Source organism: Gallus gallus, chromosome 1 (genome assembly GCF_016699485.2).
Source record: "Gallus gallus isolate bGalGal1 chromosome 1, bGalGal1.mat.broiler.GRCg7b, whole genome shotgun sequence".
In the NCBI taxonomy this organism is placed as follows: domain Eukaryota; kingdom Metazoa; phylum Chordata; class Aves; order Galliformes; family Phasianidae; genus Gallus; species Gallus gallus.
Window position 1 is genome coordinate 2,002,925 of NC_052532.1, and position 22,563 is coordinate 2,025,487.

The 22,563-nt window shown below is 42.5% G+C and overlaps 1 protein-coding gene across 1 annotated transcript in view; it reads right to left on the minus strand.

The window, feature by feature from the left end:
- The window catches only part of EXOC4 (exocyst complex component 4), a gene marked incomplete at its 5' end in the record, with an annotated part of 409,823 nt that overhangs the window by 43,304 nt on the left and 343,956 nt on the right, over positions 1 to 22,563 (minus strand). The window contains 2 exon segments of the mRNA NM_001199320.3: positions 8,381 to 8,559; positions 20,080 to 20,235. Coding sequence (NP_001186249.2) covers positions 8,381 to 8,559; positions 20,080 to 20,235 — 335 coding nt within the window.

Sequence of the window (22,563 nt, forward strand, 5' to 3'; positions counted from 1 at the left end):
ATGCTATAGACAACAACAGGATTTGCAGTAGCAGGAAAATGGCACTGGTCATCACTGCAACATTCAAGAGGCATCAGACAAGGACCAGGATGAGCTCTGGGACTGACAAGATACGTAGATATTATGGCCAAAAAGACCTTTTCCTACCAGCTTCCTCAGACTCTCCTCTAAACCAAATATCTCCAACTAACACGAGTCTGAACCAGCTGTCCCCAGCAATGCTAACACACTCAGCCCTGAAGAAGGACTTGGTATCTTCAGGATTAGCCATATTCATGGAACTTGAGATCAGCTCATGGTATGGACAGAGTGAACTTGTCTGTAAAATACCCCATATGCACAAAATAAGTTAACTTTATCAAATAGGCTAGATGGCAGAGATGGGGAGAGATCCCTCTAGGATGCCGGCATCTCCATTCATCCATCATCTCCTTCTCCATCTTCAGCATAGCTGAGATGGAAAAAAACAACTTCCAACAGTTGTTTTATGGAGGTCCAGAGCAAATGAGAAGGGGAACTGATCCCCTTTTCAGCATTTACTGAGTAGCACTGACTGCCCAGGTAGTGGAACAGAAAAAATGGTAGTGGAAAATGAGACTGCTTAAGAAGCGAAATAGGAAAGCTGTCATTTAGACTAAGTTATATTGCAGCAATTGAAATTCATCAAATGATACAAGCACGCATGATTTATCTTCTTAAGTTAATGGCAGATGTTTTACATTTGGAAGAAATTTGTGGCTTTTTCTGTTTTAGAAATGCAGTTTCTTTGAAATAACAACGCAGCAGTATTCACTTCTCCTGCGTGGGGTCAGGTATGCACTGATCATCTTTAATCTGGCTTTTAAATAAGCCTCTCTATTAATAGATCTCTACAAAAAAGTTCCCTGTGAGCAATCAATACGGCAAGATGTGTTACAAGCTCGGTGACAGAAAAAAAAAATAAGCTCCAACTGGAGAGAAATACAGCCACACTGAAGAGCTGAATTCAGTTCATTAGAAACACCAGGGTTAAACACAAAGACCTGCCCGAGTTCACCACTGTGGTGTGGTCTGACTGCAAAATGAAAGACATCAATTTTACCACCGTGTTGGCCCTGATTTTCATTTGTGCCGAGACCCCTTCACACCACTCTGCCAGGAGAAAGGGGCCTTAAAGTGACTATAAATTATAGCTCCTTTACTCTGGCAGAGTGGTATGAAAGTGCTCCGCCATCCATTTCCAAAGGCATCACTTTCTCAAGTGTTGCGGGACGCTTTCTATTAGCCATCAAAGCCTATTTCACTATGAGGAGGCCCACAGAGCTGGGCAGTGGGGAGGCTGACCCCACAGGTGCAAAGTGGTCCAGGATAATCTTGATCCTATAATGGCCTTCACTAACCGTTTCAAAGTATTTCAGGATCTATGGCTGGAAAATGCAATGCAAACGCTTGGTATTATCATTGCTAAGAGCAAGTCAATGACAGAAACCTGAAGTATTTGGCAAAAAGCTGTTCTACAAACCATTTTTTCTTCCTTTCTTGCTTTTGGATGTAGTGGTAGCTCACCAGAACTGCTGCATGTCTGTTTATTGTCCTGTGATTTTGGGGTGAAAGCACCCCTGAATGGAAGAAAACAACTGGCTTTGAAAGCACTGGGGATAAAGAAGCGATGAGGCTGAAGGCCTTTTTAGGTACTTCAAGAGTACCAAACTGTCCTTGCCAACCTAACCATAACCTGTGCTCCTACATAAATCCTTCCATTTTCTAACACAATTTCAATTTCTCAGATGGATTAAAACACAACAACAACAAAAAAAAAGCAAGATCCAGTGGGAAAGGAGCAACAGTAGGCATTTATCTACCAATGTGCATATTGGCATCTGCATTATTTTGATGCATTCACATCACTTAAACACTCTGCTTAGAGCTGTCACAGTGTGTCTGATGGCAGAGATGTAGGCAGGAAGGCCATCCCCACACACAGCTGATGTAAAATGGGGAGGGAGAACCATAGAGCCATGTCCTTCCAGTTAGAAGGGTGTGCAAACGCCACATTTGAAAAGAGACTGTGATATTTCCATACATATCATTAAACTTGCATGCACTTGTATTAATCAAATGCAGTAATTAGCTGCATGCCTAATGCAAATTGCCCTTAGGTTTTCCATGCTTCTTGCCTAACACTGGGTTCCTTCCTCCCGGATAGGAAGGTCAGAGCACTGAAAATCAAGAGCTTTGACAACAAAGTAATCATTGGCTTTGATTTGGTTTTAAACCAGTATGTCTTAATCCCTCATACTTTTGCTTTCTGCTAAGAAAAGGGGTAAGCATACAAGTATGTGTGATCCCCAAATATTGCAAGTTTCTCACTTAACAGTATAAATCCAGGACCTTGGATGCCACAAAAAACAACAAGCACCATACAATAAAAGCACTCAGGCTTTTGGTTTTTTTTTCTATTTCTACCTTGATTTCAACATTCTCCTCATCAAACTTCTCTTCTTGTGGTGCTCCTTGATGGACCTCCCTGCTCTGAACATGGAGTTCCACAACCCGTTACTAAAGAGACCCTTCCATATGTGGACAAGGACATGACAGGAGAGATGTCTTTCTTGGGACTACTTCTAGAGTCCTTACAAAACTGTTAAGGTACTAAAACTGTATTAAAAATATTCTTCACTGAGGATCAGAAACAGAAAACACACCCAGAAACTGAACATGATATAATGAACAACCTTTGAGTTGACAATTCTTTGACGCAAGAGTATCTACTTCTCTATAAGCTTATGCCAATATATTGTACAAGTGTACCAACTTACAACAAGCCATTGAGAAGAGAAAGGCAAGCTTGTTTTATAAGAACTCAGTGAAAAAGTCATTTTAAACTCAATGTTGAAGGCAGTCAGCCGGTAACTGCTGACTACAGTGATCTGAAGTCACAAGATGCCAACAGCCAGCTGAATTCAAAAGGATAGCTGCAACTCGCTCAGCTAATGGATAATCTTTCATCTTCCTACCTACATGCAGCACGCAACCATCATAAAGATGGAAAGATGGTCCTGTCTTCTTCATCATGCACAATAATTATTTCTAAAACATGCAGAGGGTAAAAGAGCTGAAGCTCTAGCAAGAGGAAAGGATTAGTGTGTGTTGCATCTGCCCATGGCAAGGCTGAGAAGCAGGAGGGGAAGTGCGAAGGAAACCCTGTTTACATTTTCATATATAGCCCATTCAAAATGTATATGACTTCCTCAATTAATTTATCCACTTCCAGCAACTTTAATCCTTAAATGGTTATTGTTAAAAAGAAGTTTGTATTCCCTCAAAAGACAAGAGAAAAAGAAAATTACTTTGTCATATCTGACTGGTTCAGAAAATATAAAATCCAATTCTGTAGCAGTGTAGATAAGGGAAGAGCTATGGAAGATCCATCAGCTTAGCAAACACTAAATAATGAAGAATGCAGAGACTGCCCAGCATGATAAAACACTCTATTAGTGAGACTGTTTTTAAATGAGTGATAATTGTGGCACATCCACGGGAAAATGTTATTGAATTTTTATCTGTAGAAAGGGGCTTTTTGACAGCCAAACTGAAAAGCCACCAACGTACAGCCCCCTGTTCAGGATTCCCCAAAACACTCCCCATACCCGACCAGCTCTGCCTTGTCGTTTCTGAACATTGACAGCTGTGTGCACAACTGGCCCAAATGGCCGTCTCTTTCTGACACTTTCCCACCAGTGAGAAGCAAGGGGAACTCTCCAAATGTTGGCAAAATAAATTATGCTATAAAATGAGGCACAGACACCATAGAAAACACCAAGATCAAACCACAACTGCAGTTAAGATGCACATCGAGTCGTTTTAACATGACGGAATGTCAGTTTCACTGTTCCTCAACAGCAATTGTGCCTGTAATTTACCGGTGCTTTCAAACGTTGAGCTGAGGTCAGCTCAGTATTTAAATCAAATTGGTTCCCTGTGCTTTTTCAGCAATGCTTCTGTTGAATCACCATGCGGCCCAACCATTCTATTGGCCCAACATATGGTGAGCATGGAAGATAAAACCCCACCACCGCTACCAGCATCATTACTGCTCTCGTTCAAGCATGAACACTTCAACATAACATCTTGTCCAAGGAGAAAAATTAAGGAGAAGGAAGAGTTGCTCCAAGGACTGTAACAACTGCCATCTGTCCGAAGTCAGCTACCAAAAAACAGAGCTGGGCGACTAATGGCCCATCCACTTGGGTATAATGAGCCATAGATTCCAGCTGCATTGCACTGCAATACTTGGGTTTCATCTGGGCATGTCTTAAAATCAAAGTTACTGGTGCCAAAACGGTAAAGCTGGCTCCACTTCTGGCAAGCTGAGCTTGAATTGGGTGGGCTTCAGTGAGTGGTAGAAACTGTCTTTATTTAGCTTTACTTCTAGTTAGGTTATTTCCCTTCCTCCCACTCTTCCCTCTCATTCTTATGTATACACCGTGTCTTGCAGCAATCAGATGCTCAGAAATTCAGATGATCAAAACAGTACAGAAAAGAAGAGAATAACTCGTGTGACAGATGAGTGTTATGTTATTAATGCTATATGAATCTTTGAAACAATAGGCAGTTCACTTTCCTCCTCCCAGCTCAGTCCCACACTTGTGTTTCTCTTCTCCTCCAGACCAGGTAGGATGGAAAGAAAAACCTCATCTCGTTTTAACTCTGCTCTTTATTCTTTTTATGCTTCCCCAAAAGAACTGCAACCCCCTGTATATCACTGCAGCTTGCTGGGTTTGTAAATACATCTGACTTATCCCACCACCTCTGCCCCATGGCATCACTTTTTACTTCTCCCATATAGATTGCAATCTATGTTCCATTTATGAGAAATACTCCACCAGGTTTCATTTATAGCCATGAGGTCAATAGCCTCTATCATTTCCTAACCCTGCTCCTTCTTCCTCTTGTTTCAGATACTCCTGGCATTTGTGTACAGACATTCCAGCGTGTTGGTATGAAGTTATTACAGAGGAAGATGAATTTTTATTGTCAGGAGGATGCTGCTAAGTAAAATATTACACTTTGTACTTTTATTTTTTATTCACTGCTGTGTGCAACGTCCTCTCGGAAGCTTGAAAGTCATTCTCATGCCCTTTTATGTTTGGAAACATTGATTTCTATTTTTAAATTTGAGTTTCTATCAAAACTGAAATTATGAATGATATTTTTATTTCTAACAGCCCCAACTCCTCAGCCCCAAGAACTCCTCTGGTTATAAATTTCTGGGAATAAGTACTTGGCTATTCAATTTTAATAGCATTTCTGACTGCCTTTTTTTTTTCTTTTTTAAATAATCTTTTAAATACACACTATGAGAGCACAGCAGTTCTTCATGTCACTCAGGTATCCAAAACACACAGTATGGCTTATAGAAATAGTAAAACCACCCATTTTTTTTTTTGTCAACTGTCAGCTGATTGTAGAATCTTAATTATCCTTCTGGATCAGAGACAGCTGGAGTAAAGAGTTCAGAGGTCCTGCTTTATGCCAAGTTATAAGCCACAGGAAGGACTGACACTCAACCAGACGACGCTCTCTTAGAGAGTCAAATAAATCCTGTCACAGAAGAGCAGTGTTGTCAAGGGGCAACTACTTTAACTGAAATATAACACCACGACTTTCCCTATCCAGCACTGTCAGATCTCCCCCATCACTTCCACAGAAGTGATTTTTCAATGCCAAATTCCCCTGGGGAGCTCAGAAGGTATGGTTGCCCATAGTCCTTGGGAGCCACCCCCCAGGACTCTGCTCTTCTAGAGCCTGTATTTGTACAACAGAGTTCATACAAACTTCAGGAATGCCAGGTATCCTCACCACCTCCCCATGCGTCCTGGTGCCCTAAGAAGCTGTGTGGAATTTGTTATGTAGTGCTTTGATCTTCTCTGGTTCATTCCCAAAGAGAGGACCAGTGTGGCTGGTGGATGTGGATGAAGAAGTTTGCAAAACATGCAGCTTTCATGCTGTGTTAAGAATAATTACGGGGTTTCCTCCAAGTAGAGTTGATGTTGGACTGGAAAAAGGCTGTTTTGGACTTTTCAGGCTTTAATTTGTTACACAAAAGTTTAAGATGGGCAAAAGTCAGTATGTCTGACAGATGGACCTATGAACATACTGTTTACCTAGCTGATGTTTTACCTGTACACTTATGATGAAATCAATAGATACAAAAATGTGGATGTATAGACCAGACTGTCAATTATTACTGACTCTCTTAAATATCTATGATTAGAAATTACATACATAGCAATCTCCAATATCTACAACTTCCTTTGCTGTTAGTTAACCCTTCCAATGCTCCCCAGGGCAATGCTCATGGCCCCAAGGTGCCACAGCTTAAGGAGACAATGCTCTCAGATATAGGGTTTGGATTTGGGGTGGTCCTGGGTAGAGCCAGTGGTTGGAATCGATGATCCATGTGGGTCCCTTCCAACTCAGGATATCCTATGATTCTGTGATTCTAGGGTTTCTCTGCCTCTCATCTATGACACAGCATTACAATGATAAAGATGCTTCTCTCCAGAGCTAAGCTGCACACAGACAATGTTCAACAAAATGCTTCAGTGGGCATGGTGGTCATGGTTAGTGAGCATGGTGGTCATGGGCTGATGGTTGGACTAGATGATCTTAGTGGTATTTTCCAACCTTAATGATTGTATATTTGTAAAATTCACTGTGTTATTTTATAGGAATCAAGGGAAATAGGAAATGCTATAAAAAATGCATGACTTCCTCCCCAGGGCAAACATCTGATAGAGGACAACTACTGGGAATGTCTTGATAGGCAGTTGAGATGCAAACTCTTGGTCCTAAGAAGAGCTTAGTTCTGTGTCAGCTCAGCAAAAGGTGAATCCATGCAAGATATAAGCTGCTGCTTAACACATAAGCAAAATATTATGAAATTGATAAAAGTGTATGGTATTGATAAAGACTTTCTCTTATCTAGAAGTCTGTTTTAAGCAACCAGAGGATGGCTGGGAGAGTGCACTGCTGGAGGGCTGATGAGCTTCTGATTTTAAACAAGGGGGAAGAGTAATAATCACACTTAGCTGCATCCCATGGGCTGCCTTGCTGCTGCTGTGAAACATCACAGTGGCGGCTCTTAGGTCAAAGACATCACCTTTGGCATGATGCTGCATTTTGAACGCCATCTATTGACATTCACTACACCGAGGCACTCAGCGATGTACAAACAGCAGCTCTGTCATATTGCATATGCAGTATTATTCTTAAAAAGCTTTTTTTTTTGTGTGTGTGTGATTAAAACAGCTTAATACGTTTTTGCCAGAGCAGCAGAGCTGTGCTCTGTTTATGCTGAGCTCCTCTTCTGGACACAGCCACAACCCTCCTCTGGTGAACCTGTGCACACAACGTCAATGATGATGATAAGAGAAGAAGCAACACTGATCACGTCTCTGACACTTCCTAGACAGAAAAAAAACCCTATTCTCAGGGGGAAAGAACTGAAAGTTGAAGCAAAGAGAAGTAAAATGATCTCACAAAGGTAGCACAGGCAATCCCTGACAGCCAGGAGCAGAAGTGACATCTCCAGGCTCCCCTGGCTCTGTCCTCCCTGCACCCTGGTTCACCAGGGGCTGCTTTTGCCTTTGCAGACTGAGCAGCAGTGCCCCAGTGACATTAGGGTATTCCTCCTTAAGAGCTGCTCAGTTTCTCCACTGAATTTATAATACGTATATCTTTAAATATTCAGTGATCTAGCAACGCTTGAAAGAAATTGAAACCTGTCTCAGCACTGTGGAGTGTTATTAGCAGGGACTGCTGAAAAGCTCAAGCCTTGAAAGACCCATCAGAGCTTCTGCTAGAAGTGATGTTCCTGGCATCCTGGCACCACAGGCTGAGAGATGTCACACCACAGCATTCACCAAGAAGAAAGAGATGGAGCTGCTTTGCTTTCTGCTTTCCTCTGACATAAGCCACCTTTGAAATCAAGAAGTCAAGATACTCCCTCCTGCTAAAATCACATAATTATGCTAGTTGCCAGCTCTATGACAAAGCAGCTACTTCGATGCTTGTGGCCCAGAAGGCCAAGTGCATCCTGGGCTGCATCAACAGAGGGGTGGCAACAGGACAGGAAAGTGGTTGTCCCCCTCTGCTCTGCCCTTGTGAGGTCCAACCTGGAGTACTGGGTCCAAGCCTGGGGCCTCCAACACAAGAAAAACATTGAGCAGGTCCAGAGTAGACCGCTAAGATGATCAGAGTCCCATTCCATGGATGGAGCCCTGGGCAACATGGTCTATGGGAGGTGTCCCTGCCCACAACAGGGGGTTGGAATGGGATGGGCTTTGAGGTCCCTTCCAACCAGCTTCATTCTGTGATTCAATGCTTCTGTACTTACTCTGGGAGGCTGAGAGGTTGGAGAAGGCTGCCTTGGTGCGACCTGCTAACCACTCCAGGCTCTCATGCATGTTGGCCAAGGCCTTGAGGTCGCTGACATCACGCAGGATCTCCTGTTGGGGGATGAGTTTATCGCCCAGGTTGCCAATGAGAACTTCTGACTCTTTGCCGAAAGCAGCCCTGAAATGCAAAGCAAAGCCACCCTCAGACAGACAGCACAGGTCAGCAAGTGGGAAATACAGGTTCCACTGTGGAGAAAGTCAAACCACCCAGTGCAAAACACCCCCAGGGCAGGATCTCAGGAAACTCGTCTTGTGAAGGTTAACAAATCTCATCAAAGTGAAGAAAATACATCATATTATGCAGATCCTGACCCCTCTGTCTCAGGGAATGTTTGTCTACCATTCTCCCTTCACCCACAATCTCCGAATTTCATTTCATTCTCAAACCTCATCCCGATCAATTCTCACACCCCCTTCTCCCAGCATTTACGCCCTTCCCACACATGCAGGTGATTTCAGAACCTCCTTGGGGTATACAACAAATAACTCACTCGTGATGTTTTTAATCTCTCCTTGTAAATCAGCTCTTCTAATCCCCACGTCAATCTTTTTCATACATACATCAAAATACACCTCCTGCAAAGTGTGGTGGCTTATCACGACAAACGGACAGAGAAATGATTCTGAATATTAGTCAGTGCATTATTTTGCCCGTACAGATAACACTGGGTGAAAAATGACGACAAAGACAAACGTGCTCACTGCACAGAAAGTGAAAAAGCTCTTTCAAGGTGCGTTGCCACTCACTCCATCTCATGCTCCATCTATTGCAATGAGTTTCAGCTTTACAATACCCATCTTCATGAAGCACTTTGCATGGCAAAATACCAAAGCATGGCAAATATCTCCATTGCTTTTGCAGGCAGGTGAAGCCCTCTTCTCTCATGACTTTTTGTGTGCCATTAGGATGGAGAAAAATCAGGTAACAGCTCCTCCATCTAATTACAGTAGCCCCTGGATGAAACCAAGAGCGTTTTATTGAAAGGCAGCATGCTTACCATGGTCCTCAGTACACTGTTCCCATCATTAGCTGCTCTTTTTAGGCATTTGCATTCCACTTTCGTTCAACGCTGCAAACCTTCACTTCCTGTCATTAACTCCTTTATGAACTTACAATGAGGAATCATGCTGCTGAGCATAATAGCTGCAACGAACTGCAGCAAAATAATCCCATCAGTGGCATTTTATATACTATCTAAGCAGCTTTACTGCCAGCATCTCACTAGATTTGTGGGACTTCACTGTCATTGAGAAAAAAAAAAAAAAAGAACAACCCTGAAATGGCTTTAAGTTGCTCAATGGAATCCATTAGTGGCAAAAAAAAACCAAACCAAAACAAAACAAAAAAAATAGCCTCCATTTAGAAAAGATTCTTCGAGGATTTTCTTCTCCTTGACTCTAAAAAATATGTTGCCTTAGGCTGTATTGTGGGTACTACAGTTTGAGAGGAAACCTTACCTACAGGCTGTGTCTGAGGACTGAGACAGTAACATCTTGTTTTATTTGCCCAGGAAGGTGGTGGAGTCACTGTCCATGGAAGTCCTGAAGAAATGTGGAGACGTGGCATTGAGGGATGTGGCTTAGCGGGCATGGTGGGGATGGGCTGGGGTTCGACTTGGTCATCTTGGAGGTCTTTTCTAACCTTAATGATTTTGTGATTCTGTGAGTAGGCATATTGGGAATGGATTGATGGCTGGAGTGGATGATCTTATGGCTCTTTTCTAACCTTAGTGATTCTATGAGTCAATCTCCAGCTCCAGTGCAATACGGCAGTGGTAATTCAGCTGGTCTCCCCCTCAATGAGATGGGGTTAATAAGACATTCTCGCGACTGGAAAAAGATTAAATCCTTTGTGCACTTCAGAGAAGGTCTTAACAAGCTTCCCTGCCTGGGTATTTCAAAGATATTAGTGAGAGGCAGTAAAATTTTGGGGAGTGGGGACAGGCTGAATGACTCACTAAAGTTCCAACCCATGGTTGAACTGGGTGGTCAAGCTTATAGCCAGGCTTGACCATCTTTTGCTCTGCAGTGCATGGGGAGATTCAGGTTGGACAGCAGGAAAAACTTCTTCTCCAAAAGAGTGGTCAAGCACTGGAATAGGCTGCCCAGAGTGGTGGTGGAGTCAACATCACTGGAGGTGTTTGAGAAACATGGAGATGTGATACTTAGGGACATGGTGTAGTAGGCAACGCTGGTGGTAGGAGGACAGTTGGACAAAATCATCTTTGAGATCTTTTCCAACCTTAGTGATTCTATGATTCAGGGATCATTAATTCAAACAAAACCCGTTATTGGCTTTTACAACAGGCATAAAACACTTTGCTCAGCTCTACCCACCTACATGCATTCATGTGTCCTCTTCTGTTCCTGGGGAGCTGAAGGCATTTCGTAGATGTGCTTTTCCCACCCAAGCTGACCCGCTCCTCTTGGATTACACTATCAAATGCATCAATTACTCATAGAATCATAGAATCACCAAGGTTGGAAAAGACCTGCAGGATCATTCAGTCCAACCATCCACCCATCACCAATAGTTCTCATTAAACCATGTCCCTCAACACAACGTCCAAACGTTCCTTGAACACCTCCAGGGTCAGTGGCTCCACCACTTCCCTGGGCAGCCCATTGATTTCAGCACTCAAAGCATTCTGCAAATCTGGAGACTTTCCCTTAACTCAGAAAAGTTAAGAAATGAAACATTTGGTGAATTTCTACCTTCATTAGCATGGCTTTCCAATACACAACACAGCAGAGAAAGCACATGTTTGTGAATCATAATCTGAGAGCTGTCAGATGTGGACTCACTGACATAGCACTGCCCACAGCCAGGCTTAGAAGTTGGGTTTGCTCACAGGGACAACTCTGCTGCCTTCCCACACGCAAAAAGAAAAGGGTTTGGCACTGCTCTGGATGGATAGCCTGTGCATGAATAATACAGTGCTTCCAAGCAGGCTGGAAAAAAATGGGATCTATGTAATACAAAGCCTGGTGTGTTTTCTATTTTTATTCCTGGGAGGAATACGAATAACGTTTTCTACAGAAAGCTATACTCTAAAATGCAGTTGGGATAAATGTAATTCTGACTCTTTTACGCAACAACAGAAGTTTGTGCCAAGAGTAGAGCAAATATATTTAATTGTTGGGTTGTTTCTTTTTGAAATACAGATCCTCAGCTGCAGAAACCTCAACTCCCTTCACACAAGCTGAAACCTATAACAGAGACAGCCTTCAGCAAGCAGCTCCCTTTTAGAAGATGACTTTAAAGTGTCCTCATGGATTCCAGTAATTTAATTTCCAACCTACTGTTAGCAAGCACTTCCTTGAAGCAAACTGTTGCTATTCAGGATGCTTCTTTCAGAGAGCATTTGCTGCATGTGTTTCTTTGTCTTCATTAAATGTGCAAAGCTAAACGTTTAATGAGAAAGGTATAAAAAAACCCAAATCAATTGAATATCCAACCTTAACTCTGAAAATTAGAATAGCATCTTCAGACCTTTGATTCCCATACTGTTTTTCAGCCAGTATTTTTCCAGACACATTCACATCTAAAAGCATTTATCTAATATAGAGACAGACATACAAACCTACCTGCAGCCACTTTACACCTATAACTTACAAGTTATGGATGGTTGAGTTGGTACCCTTAGTTTGAATTACCATGACTTTGAAAACTCAAATCCAGTTGTACCTTAACTACAGATTTCCTTTGGATTTTGCCAAAGCTTTCCAACAGGAAAAACAAAAAAGACACTTCAAGTTTTGGTGAGCACTCAGAGATGGAATTTCCAGCAAGAAAATCTCATAACCAAGCGGTTCATGATGGAGTGTTTTACAAAACTGAAACAGAAGGCAATGCTCCACTCTCCTGCAGTTAATTCAGGTATGTATACACTGATGCTCAAGACAGATTAATATTGCATATCAACTACGTAGCAAATGAAATGAATTCAGGTATATTTTTGCACTGCCCAGCTGTTTCTCTATGGAAGCTCTTTAAGTGTATGTGATGCTGTCACAATCCTTTGTTGCCTTTTTGGTCTTGATTCCTATGGGATTTGTATGTGCCACAAGAGGGTTCATTCTTACATCCCTCCTTTGTCAGAGGACAGCTGTGCTAGCTAAATCCTTGGATGAACAAAGCACTTGATTTAGTTTCCCTTTGTTAAGCCATTAATTTCCATATACTTTTTTTCTCTCTAACACAGTGGCCAGTGACATATCAGCACCAGATCCACTCTGCCCTCATGGATGCTGCCCAGGAAGCACAGTGCATCTCTGCTACCAGCAGCAATGGGGACAAATAGTGGTTTCCAAGAGCAGCTTTCTACAGACAGACCATCTTCCCTTCTCCTTCAGAAGCCAAGAACAATAGCAATGCATTTAAGGGACAAGATGTTAATAAAATTAAACAACCTATTGAGCTGAACTGACTGGAAACAGAGGGACTGATGACAGCATGTGAGGCTTCCCCTCCCAGCATACATGGGAGGACGGGAAGTTTGTACACTAGGGAAGAAGGGCCAGGGAAGAGCATATGTGATAAATTAAGATGACCCGGGCGACATTTAAGGCACTCTGACAGTGCCAGAGAAGAGCTGAAAAGCAGCCAAGTGTCCACATCAATATGGCAGAACAAGGAAGGAGGTCTCTGATGTACCCTTGGCAGCAGCTTTGCATTCGCTTACTGCTCCTCTCTCTTTTCTCTGCCAAGAAATTAGCTTCAATTATCCCTTCTGCAAATAAGGCCAAGGAAGCAGCTCCCTGGGAGGGGGTGTGGAGCTGCAGGAGGTGGGGAGGTAGCAAGAACCGCCCCCCCCTCCCCCTTAGGATGACCCCATGAACACACTGACCCGATGAGGACCTCCTGTCCTTTCCCATACCTTCCTGACCCCAGAGAGATTCTCTCCACTGAGCATTGACTGCTTGCAGAGAAGAAACAAAGCAAATTTAAATCAAGGCTAAGAGCAGCGGGTAGAGCTGTGGCTGTATGGAAATACCCTAAAATTATCTACTGAACCATTAACAGGACAAAGATAGTTTGTTTTCTATTCCTGCAACTTAGGCATAGAGTAAGTGCTTTAAAACTGTATATAGAAACTACGCAGGCAGACAGATCTCCCCTGAATCAATTCAAAGAAATTCTTATTATGTTCTTATTTATAAAGAAAAGGAGAAAAAGAAAATGGCTTGTTGCTTCATACTGCACCGGAATTTGTTCAACAAACATAAAGAAATCGTGCAAGCACCAAAACAAACAACCCACGTGGGTTACTTTCTGCCCATGGAGCCATCCGCAATGATTCGCTGCCACCAGAACAATAAGGCCAAGCCCAGCCTTATTTCTACAGAAGCTGTGGCTTCACTTGTTTCAAAGATTCAGCACCTGGAGGTATTTTAAAAATTCAGCATGAGAACATGGTTTTTGTTGCAGCACATCCAAACAGCATTGTAGTCGTGATGAAAAGATGCTGCAGAGGATCCTCGGCGGATATAAATTCACTCTGCCAGCCTACTGTATTCAGCTTTAAAGGACTGAAGATCCAGCCCAGACTAAAGTCAACCCAGATTTGAGGTTCAGTGGGATTTGCAAAAGCCCTGACAACAATCTGTGCATCTCCATTAGGGAGCAGGGTGATAGGTGCCAGCTCCTCATCTCTGCTGGGAAGTTGTAACACCATTGAGAAACAGACACTGCTAATGGACAATTATAAGCTGTAAGATTACACACCATTGTCTCACTTATATTTATTCAACTATTCTGGTCTTGTTAGGTTTGTATTATATAATTTATCACAGAAGACAAGGATGTGATTTGGAGTATATTGTGCAGTTCTAATGATGGGATTTAATGATATTAAATCTTGTGAATGCAGGAGTTGTTGTTAAACCTTTGTGTGGAGAAGCTGAATCTTCACATTCTTGCTCTGCCTTCCTTTCTAGGTAGGGGACACACACATCACCCAGAAGGGTACCATGGCAGAGCTGAGCATTGCTGCACTCATTTCAATAGATACTGCAATCTGTAGGATTAATGAATCTGAAGTTAAGAGATTCTTCTGGGACTCAGATCCAGAACACGAATAATCATCCAGTGTCCCCATCCCAAATTAATCCAAACACGCAAATCCAGCCCAAATCCCCCCCATACTTCTCTGCCTTCACAAGGCAAGCAAAAGCAGAAGGGAACTTCTCAGATAAGGAGAGGCCCTGTGAAGATCATAGAATCATTTGAGTTGGAAGGGACCATTAAAGGCCATTTAGTCCACGTGTTCGCTCTATTTTGTACCTCTCAGGTAAGACCCAGCAGGAATAGCATTTCTCATCAGTTCTGCTCATCATGATGGCATTCAGACACATTCTTCTGTGGGATCTAAGAAGAGATCTAGAAACTCATTTCACATAAAGGAGCAGACTGTCATCAAATGGAAATGACTCACACCTACTGTATACCCAGATTTGTAGTCCCAGTAGAGGAAAAAGAAGGTCTATGGAGTCGGCTGCCAATCTTCCACAACCATTTTTTTACCCTTTCAAAGTATTATGAACACAATAAATAGAGCCTGAAAAGCTGGAGAGGAAGAGCTTCTATTCTCAAGAGAGAAAAAGACAAGAAAAGAGTGACGGGGAAGCCACTGCTGCAAATAGGAGTGAAAGCTAAGAGGTAAAGAAAGGGAAAAGCCTTCCTTGAAACATCAAGGCTTCAGCATCAAAAGACAATAAAAATAATGGAAAGCTCCAAACCTAATGCAACAAAAAACACCCATCTGACAACAGGTGGATTCTAGGATTCTAGGACTCAGCTTTTGACAAAGACCTTCACTGGTGTCTTCTGGCTGCCCAGAGAGAGGTGGAAGAAGGGAAGAACACCCAATCCCAGGGCAGAAGAAGAACTCCATGCTCTTGTCTTTGCAGCTCTCACCTTGCACACCAAGGGAAGAGCTTGCAGCTTCAGTGCAAATTGCCCCAGCTCATTTCTGGTTGAAAAAGACCCCCAAGATCACCAAATCCACTCCCACCATGCCCGCTAAACCATGTTCCTCAGTGCCACATGTTCACTTTCCTTGAACACTCCAAGGATGATGACTCCACCACCTCCCTCGGCATCCTGTTTGGCGTAGACTATTTATGAAATGGAAAATGTAAAGGATGCCAGACCCCTTGGAAGCAGATGAACCAATTCAAGCTGTGATCAAGAGCAGACACTGAACTTGAACAACATGAATTTCATGAACTTGCATGAATTTCAGCCCCAAGATGGAGGATTTTCTCCTGCCATGCACTCTTGTCAGACTGCCTTTAGTCCATTTCCACTCTCATCCAACTTGTCCAACTTATCCAACTTGTCCAAGCCATCTGTCTTGTCCAACTGTGAAACATTTCCAGTTACTACCAAATTTTCATGCAGGCTCCAGTTTTCCATTGGAAATACTGTTAGAGGGCAGCACTGCTTGAATCAAGGGAGGGGAGGTGATCCTATTAAGCAGCTGGGATAACATAACTATTCTGACCAATGCCATTCGGGATCATTTGGTGAGGGATCTGCTGCTGTACAGGCATCCTTCCATGCTGTTTGAATATACGCCTTCCTTTTGGTGCAGAGCGACTAAGGTTGACTGTCTGCAGGTGAACTGGAGAGGCAACAGGCAGCTGTTGCACTCTTGCCCTGCAGCCAGGGTTATTAATAGAACCACAGAATCATTAAGGTTGGAAAAGACCTCTGAGATCATCTTGTCCAATGGTCTATCCAACCACACGATGCCCACTAAACCACATCCCTCAGTGCCACATCCACTCCTTTCTTGAGAACCTCCAGGGATGAAAGTGATTCCACCCCTTCCCTAAGCAGCTTGTTCCAATGATCAGCTACTCTTTCTGAGAAAGAACCTTTCTAATTCTCATTAGAAAATTCTCATTGTTTTCCTAATTCTCAACAGAAAAACAAAGGGAGTGAGATGAAAATGTATATGGTACAAGGAGACACTGAGAACTGTGTGGTTTTTTTTATTGCTACACCAGCTCCAGCCTGAGAATCTGCTCCCAAGTTTGGCATTCAGCACTCTGCTGGAGCCCAAAGATGAGAAGAAGTGAAATCATTCCATCCTCCTCCTAACACAGACTGCGTGTCTAAGATCTGCAATCGTAATAATCTGTGCTGTGGCGTGATCTTGAAATCAGCTTGGGGTTTCCAGGCAAACACACTACCCCACAGATTGCAAGCCTGCCTCCCTCAGCTCCCCAGACCCACAGTTTCCCTTGGGAGCGACGCGTCCTTGCCCCTTGTCACCCCTTCTGCTGCAGAGCTGCACAGAAAACCAGGAGCTCCTGCTGTAACTCGAGTGCGACCAGATCTGAAGCTCTTTTTTACATTGCTTTTCCTCGTCAAAGGCGAACCTGGAAATCGTACCTCTCTGGGTTTTATCACCAACATATCTGATTCAGTAATGAACTGAAGGCTAACCTTTATCAAGCGATAAGGGCAGCATATTTCACACTCGCCCCACTGCCAAATAGCCTTCAGAGCTTTAAAAACTAATTATATGAATAGAGGCACGACTTTTCTTTCCTTTCTCCCCTTGCCAAGTTCTGAGCTACTATAATATGCTCAATCAGGTCCCTTTGTCTGGCCAACCATGCCAGAATATTAATGGGGAGATTCTGCTCGTATCCAACCCAAGACTTTTGACACGTATTCGCAAAAGAGATAGTGGCAGGTTAAGACAACAAAATCAATCACTGTCAACATAGATATGCACAAGGATATTTTTTGCAAAGGCACTACATTTGGATTCTTCCTTTTAATTAAATAAATGAGTTACAAGAAAGATGAGGAGGCGGAGGGAAAGAAAACAGTGCACTGATAACTCTTCCTGCCACGGTGTCAAAACCAGTGGTAAACTTTCAGGATGTTTAATTCAGTAACATTCATCAGACTGGGTGGGTGAACACAGGTGGGTTTCTATGTATTAACTTTTAAATATCTCGGGTGGGCTCTCTCATTGCAGAGATGACCCTAACCAAGATATATGCAAGACTTGTTTCCCTTTGGCTCTGCAGCTGCCTTCAGGCAGTGATAAATATGGCAGAATTATTCCCAATTCATCAGCAACGCTGAGAGGGAAAGAAAGAAGCAACAGCAGCAAAGAATTCTTGTTCCTTTGTATTAGGAGAAAGTCTGAAAAAAAAAGTGTGTTTAAATGGAAAGAAGATGACAAAAATTGGACAAGCAATTAATTTTATTTTGAAGCTTTCAGGGGAGACCTATTCAACCATGCAAAGATTCTTGAAGAAATTTATAAGCCATGTCGCTTACCATCAATGGCTAAAACTGGCCCAGACCAATTATTATCATTTAAATTAATGCTACAGGAGCATTCAAACAGCACTCTGAGGAACCGAGGCTTCATACATGATGCTCTGTGCAAACAGATACTGAGAAAAGATCTTTGTCCTGATGTCTAGGCTAAAAAATAGGCAGAGTAGAGGAGCTTTTCTCGGTGAATTCAATGTAGGTGACCTAATAGGGCTTTCTATTTTAACATCTCTGATACAATTTCACAAAATGCTTCGATTGATGGTTAATAAAATGACAATACTGGAATAAAATGGATGCTAGGATCAAAATGCTGGCACTATTATCATCAGACTGAGCTTGGCCAGTCCAGGAATATATGTTAGCAGGTTGTACTCAGTAGCATCCAGCACTGCGTCACTGTGGGTTCTGTGCCCGAGGCTGATGGTTCATAAATCACAAAAAGAGCCAGTGGGGCATCCCAGCATCCCTTCATGTCAAGAAACAAAAGAGTAATATGAAGACAAAGACGGAGACCAGGACCGAATCCACAAATCTCAAAAAAAAAAAAAAACCCAACCCACCTTAAGGGCTCTGCAACCTTTTGGTATCATCAGACTTATAAAAACACTGGCAATGCTGATTATACCCACTGCAATATGAGCAAATGTTTCTGTGACTAGACGTACTTTATACTTCTTGTCATTTCCCTCTCTAGACTGCCTCATCTTTATGTTATTGTGCTTGCATTCATTGAACAAGGAAAATGACAATCTGGGCAAATTAGACTTTAATTTTCAACAGCTTCACTTACTCCTACAGTTTTATAGCCAAATGCCAATCACGGATGTGATGAATAGTAATGGGAATGCGCAGACAAGCTTTTTGACTCACCAGAGTGACAAAAAGGACCTGGTTCTTCAAGATGGGCCAAGGATTCAAAGAACAAGCTATTTACAGTGTGCAAGGAAATGCAGTCTGCCCACATAGGGCTAAAAAGAAAAGGTAGAAACCATTTTTTTGGATACAGAAAGTTGCCTCTGAATGAATCCTCTCTGAAGGTACCACTGTTTTTCAAGATCAGTCACCTTTTGGGTGTCTTTAGTAGCTGCTGGGCTCTGGATGGAGATAAAAAAATGCTCTGGTGCAGACAGCAGCTTTGGTGGCAATTCCTGCTGTGGGAATTCCTGCCCAGTACAGTCAGCTGTCCCCATCATTAGGTTGAAGGACAGTGCTCTGTCCATTGCATGGGTCATCAAGCAGGACAAGGAACCTGCACTAAACAGGAATGTTACAGAATGGAAAGAAGGTTGATTCCTCCAGAGACAGAAATAAGCCTTTCCAGTTCAAGACTAGTAGGAAAGAAGTCATTAAAGGACTTGAAGAAGTTGTTACACGGATACAAATAAATGATTCTGGCTTAAGTTCAGACTGGGTGAAGGGTGTGTTAGGACACAGCATTTGGTGCAACATTGGCAAAACCAAGTGGTGATCACAATATTGAGTCCTAACTGGTTTTCTTAATGGTCTTAAGTTGTGCCAGAGGAGGTTGAGATTGGATACCAGGAGAAATTTATTCATGGAAAGGGAGGCTGAGCACTGGAACAGGCTTCCCACTACAGTGGTGGAGTCCTCATCCCTAAAGATATTGAAGGATATGGTTTAGTGATTAGATTCAGTAGGTCAGCTTCATGATTGGATTTGATGATCTTGAAGGTCCTTTCTAACCTGGATAATTCTATGATTCTGTTCTATTCTATGAATTAAAAATAACCCCTTCTCTTCTTCTTTTGTGACAGTCACTTTCCTGACTTGTTTTACATGCCAAATAGCTGTGGATGAACAACAGAGCAAGAAGGAATAGTCAAAAAATGCAAGAATGTAGTGAGCTGGTGGCTGCCATTGAAGCCTCCTTACTGAATTGTGGTCTCCCTCTCTTCTTTCTTGCTGCATCTGAGGAGCTCCACTTTCTTCTTGTTCTTGAAGGATAAAGAGCTTCAGGATGGTTTGGAATCATGGAATCATAGACTATCCTGAGTTGTAAGGGGCACATAAGGATCACTGAGTGCAACTTCTGGCTACGCACAGGACCATCCCAAAATCCAAACCCTGTATCTGATAGTGTCCAAACCCAGGCAATGCACAGGAAGTTCTCAGTTCAACAAAGATGGTGTCTTCATGTAAGGGCATATGAACTCATGTTTTATTACTCCACTTAAGGAAAGATCCCTTCTGAAACTCCCCTCATACCTGGAGACACAACACTGTAATTACTTTGCTTCCAGCTGTTTTTACCATTGTTACTTCTATTTTAAAACCTTTTGCAAGTTCAGCTATAAAATATTTTACCTTATAAAATCTTCCTCCTCCTCTCTCTTGGGTCTCAGTTGCTTGGGCTGAGCCATGTTGCTCCAGTTGGGCAGAGATTTCAGGAGCCTGCTGATATCATCATCCTTAGCCCAGGATGCGCTGATCACCAGCTTTTCATCTGACTGCACGATGCTCCTGTGGGAAACCAGCAACAATCACATTACTGCAAAGTAAATTCTACTTTTCACAGGATTCCACACATATTAATTAAAACCTCTGTCACGTACGGACCTGCAAAACGGAGTATTAATGACTGCGTCCAAAGAGGAGTTCAACAAAGAACTTGTGGGGAAGGCATGAGAACACAAGCAGATACGATATGAATTCCTCATGACTCAAAATGTCTTTTGAGTCCCTTAAGGATAAATGGCCATATTCTCCCACCCTTGAAATCATTCAACTTACAATCATTTTACACAACTGGAGGAGGTCATTCTGTACTAAGAGAGTGAGAAGGTAGTTTCTCTACAGAAGGTAGTTTCTCATTTGCTCTCTACCATCTCAACTGAGGCCACCATTGGCTGCTGATTGTATTGTGAGTGCAGTGTGGAAACCTGCCCAAGAAGACCTGGGTGGGTGGCATCAGCTCACTGCACACCAGTTGGCCCTACATGGGGAGAAGGTCGGAAGCAGTGAAAGGAAGTGAAGAGTCCTGAATCTTCCCTCCAGTCATCCAAAACAACTAATAACAAATTTTGCAGCTGAAATGTATGTATGTGTGAAATAAAATCAAAGATCACAGTGTATTCCAGTTATGAAGACTTTCCCTGTTTAATCTGAAATCCTCATTGTCAGTTGCAGGTGATAAAAGGGATACTGTACCTGGAGGAGTCAATTAGCTGTCTAATTTTTGTGTTGGGATTGCTCAGCATCACGGCACAGTGCTCTTTCATGCTTGCTAGTTTTGCAGCACAGAGGGACATGGTTTAGTGGGCATGGTGGTGATGGGTCAACAGTTGGACTAGATGAACTCAGTGGTCTTTTCCAACCTAAATGATTCTATGATTTACTGGCACACCAGTGAGCTGAGAGTCCTCTCCCGCTCTTGAGTTGTTCAGTAGATTGCAAAGATCTGGGAGGCATTTTTTACCTTCTTAGAAAAGGAGAGGGGGAATTAGGGGTACTGGTGTTTCCTTCTACATCCTACCACCAATTTCCTTCACTGGCAAGCCTCTAAAAGGTTCTTCTAGGAGGTCTTTGCACAGTAACAAGTTGGACTGCGTTCTCAGCTCAAGAAGAAGAGATGTCATCCATCCACACCACTCAAAGCAAGAACATGGTGTTACTGCCCTCTTTCTGGTGTACATGAAAAAGATGCAGAGATTCAATGCTGGGTCTACCAACTGAGAACTGGAGTTGCTGGGTGCTGCACTGTGGACAGATGGGTGCTGGCTCAAGCCATGTCAGCTGAACCTGGACCTCACAGTGACATTCACTGGGCTGCACACTTAAGGACGTCAGTTGGAATGTTGCATGGGGCACTACCATTCCAGTGGTGATTTTGGGAAGGGTTATGCAGGATCACAATAAGGATCCTGCAGGCTTCTAAGGGGTTATGTGAGATAACCAGTCCCATATTAAGTAGGCTTTGTCAATAAACAGATTAATGCAGTTAGAAAAAGAGTGAAAATGGCATTGAGGTAGGAGCCAACACTGATTTATCTCGAATGAGAGCAGATTACTTCCTTTTTCCACCTTCAACTTATTGCTCCTTTCACCTACCACCGAGGAAACAACCTCTGCTTGGTAAGTATACACGTCACATGCGCTTACATACAAATACTCCTTATCTTTAAATTTCATGTTCAATTTGCCACAGACAAAAAAAAAAAAAAAAAAAAAAAAAAAAAAAAAAAAAAAAAAAAAAGAATTCTGTTTCCAGCTACAGAAGACCTCGGCTTGAAAATACCAATTTGGCCTTCTGCTGCTGTTTAGGAACTTGGTATTTTTCTGTTTATGAAAAAGAGCACTGCTCAACACATTGGAAAAAAAAACCCACTCCAGCAGAATCTCTGACATCCAAGCTAGAAAAACTGAATTTGATGATATTTGGCCATTTCTCTGCCAAGGCAGGACAACTGTTCCATGGAATACATCAGCCATTGCTTTCTCCTTTCCAGATTTAAATGACTAAAGTAATAGACTCCTTCCCTTGGGAGTCTATTTCACAGATGAACAAATCTAACTCTTGGACAAAAAAAAAAAAAAAAAAAAAAAAAAAGAATCCTAATCCTAAAAAGAATCCTGTGCTCATGTTTTACTTTACTCAGTTTCATCCCATTACTCCCTGATATTTTCCCTCACAGTCGACTCAGTACTCAGTTATTTAGAGCATTATCATAGCCCTTTAGATGTATACAATTGAAAGCCATATGAGTCTCCCATGAGTCTTCCATGGAGTCAGACAGAGGACAGAGCTCCTTCTGTGTTTTATGATCCTTATTATCTGCTGTCCTCAAAAAT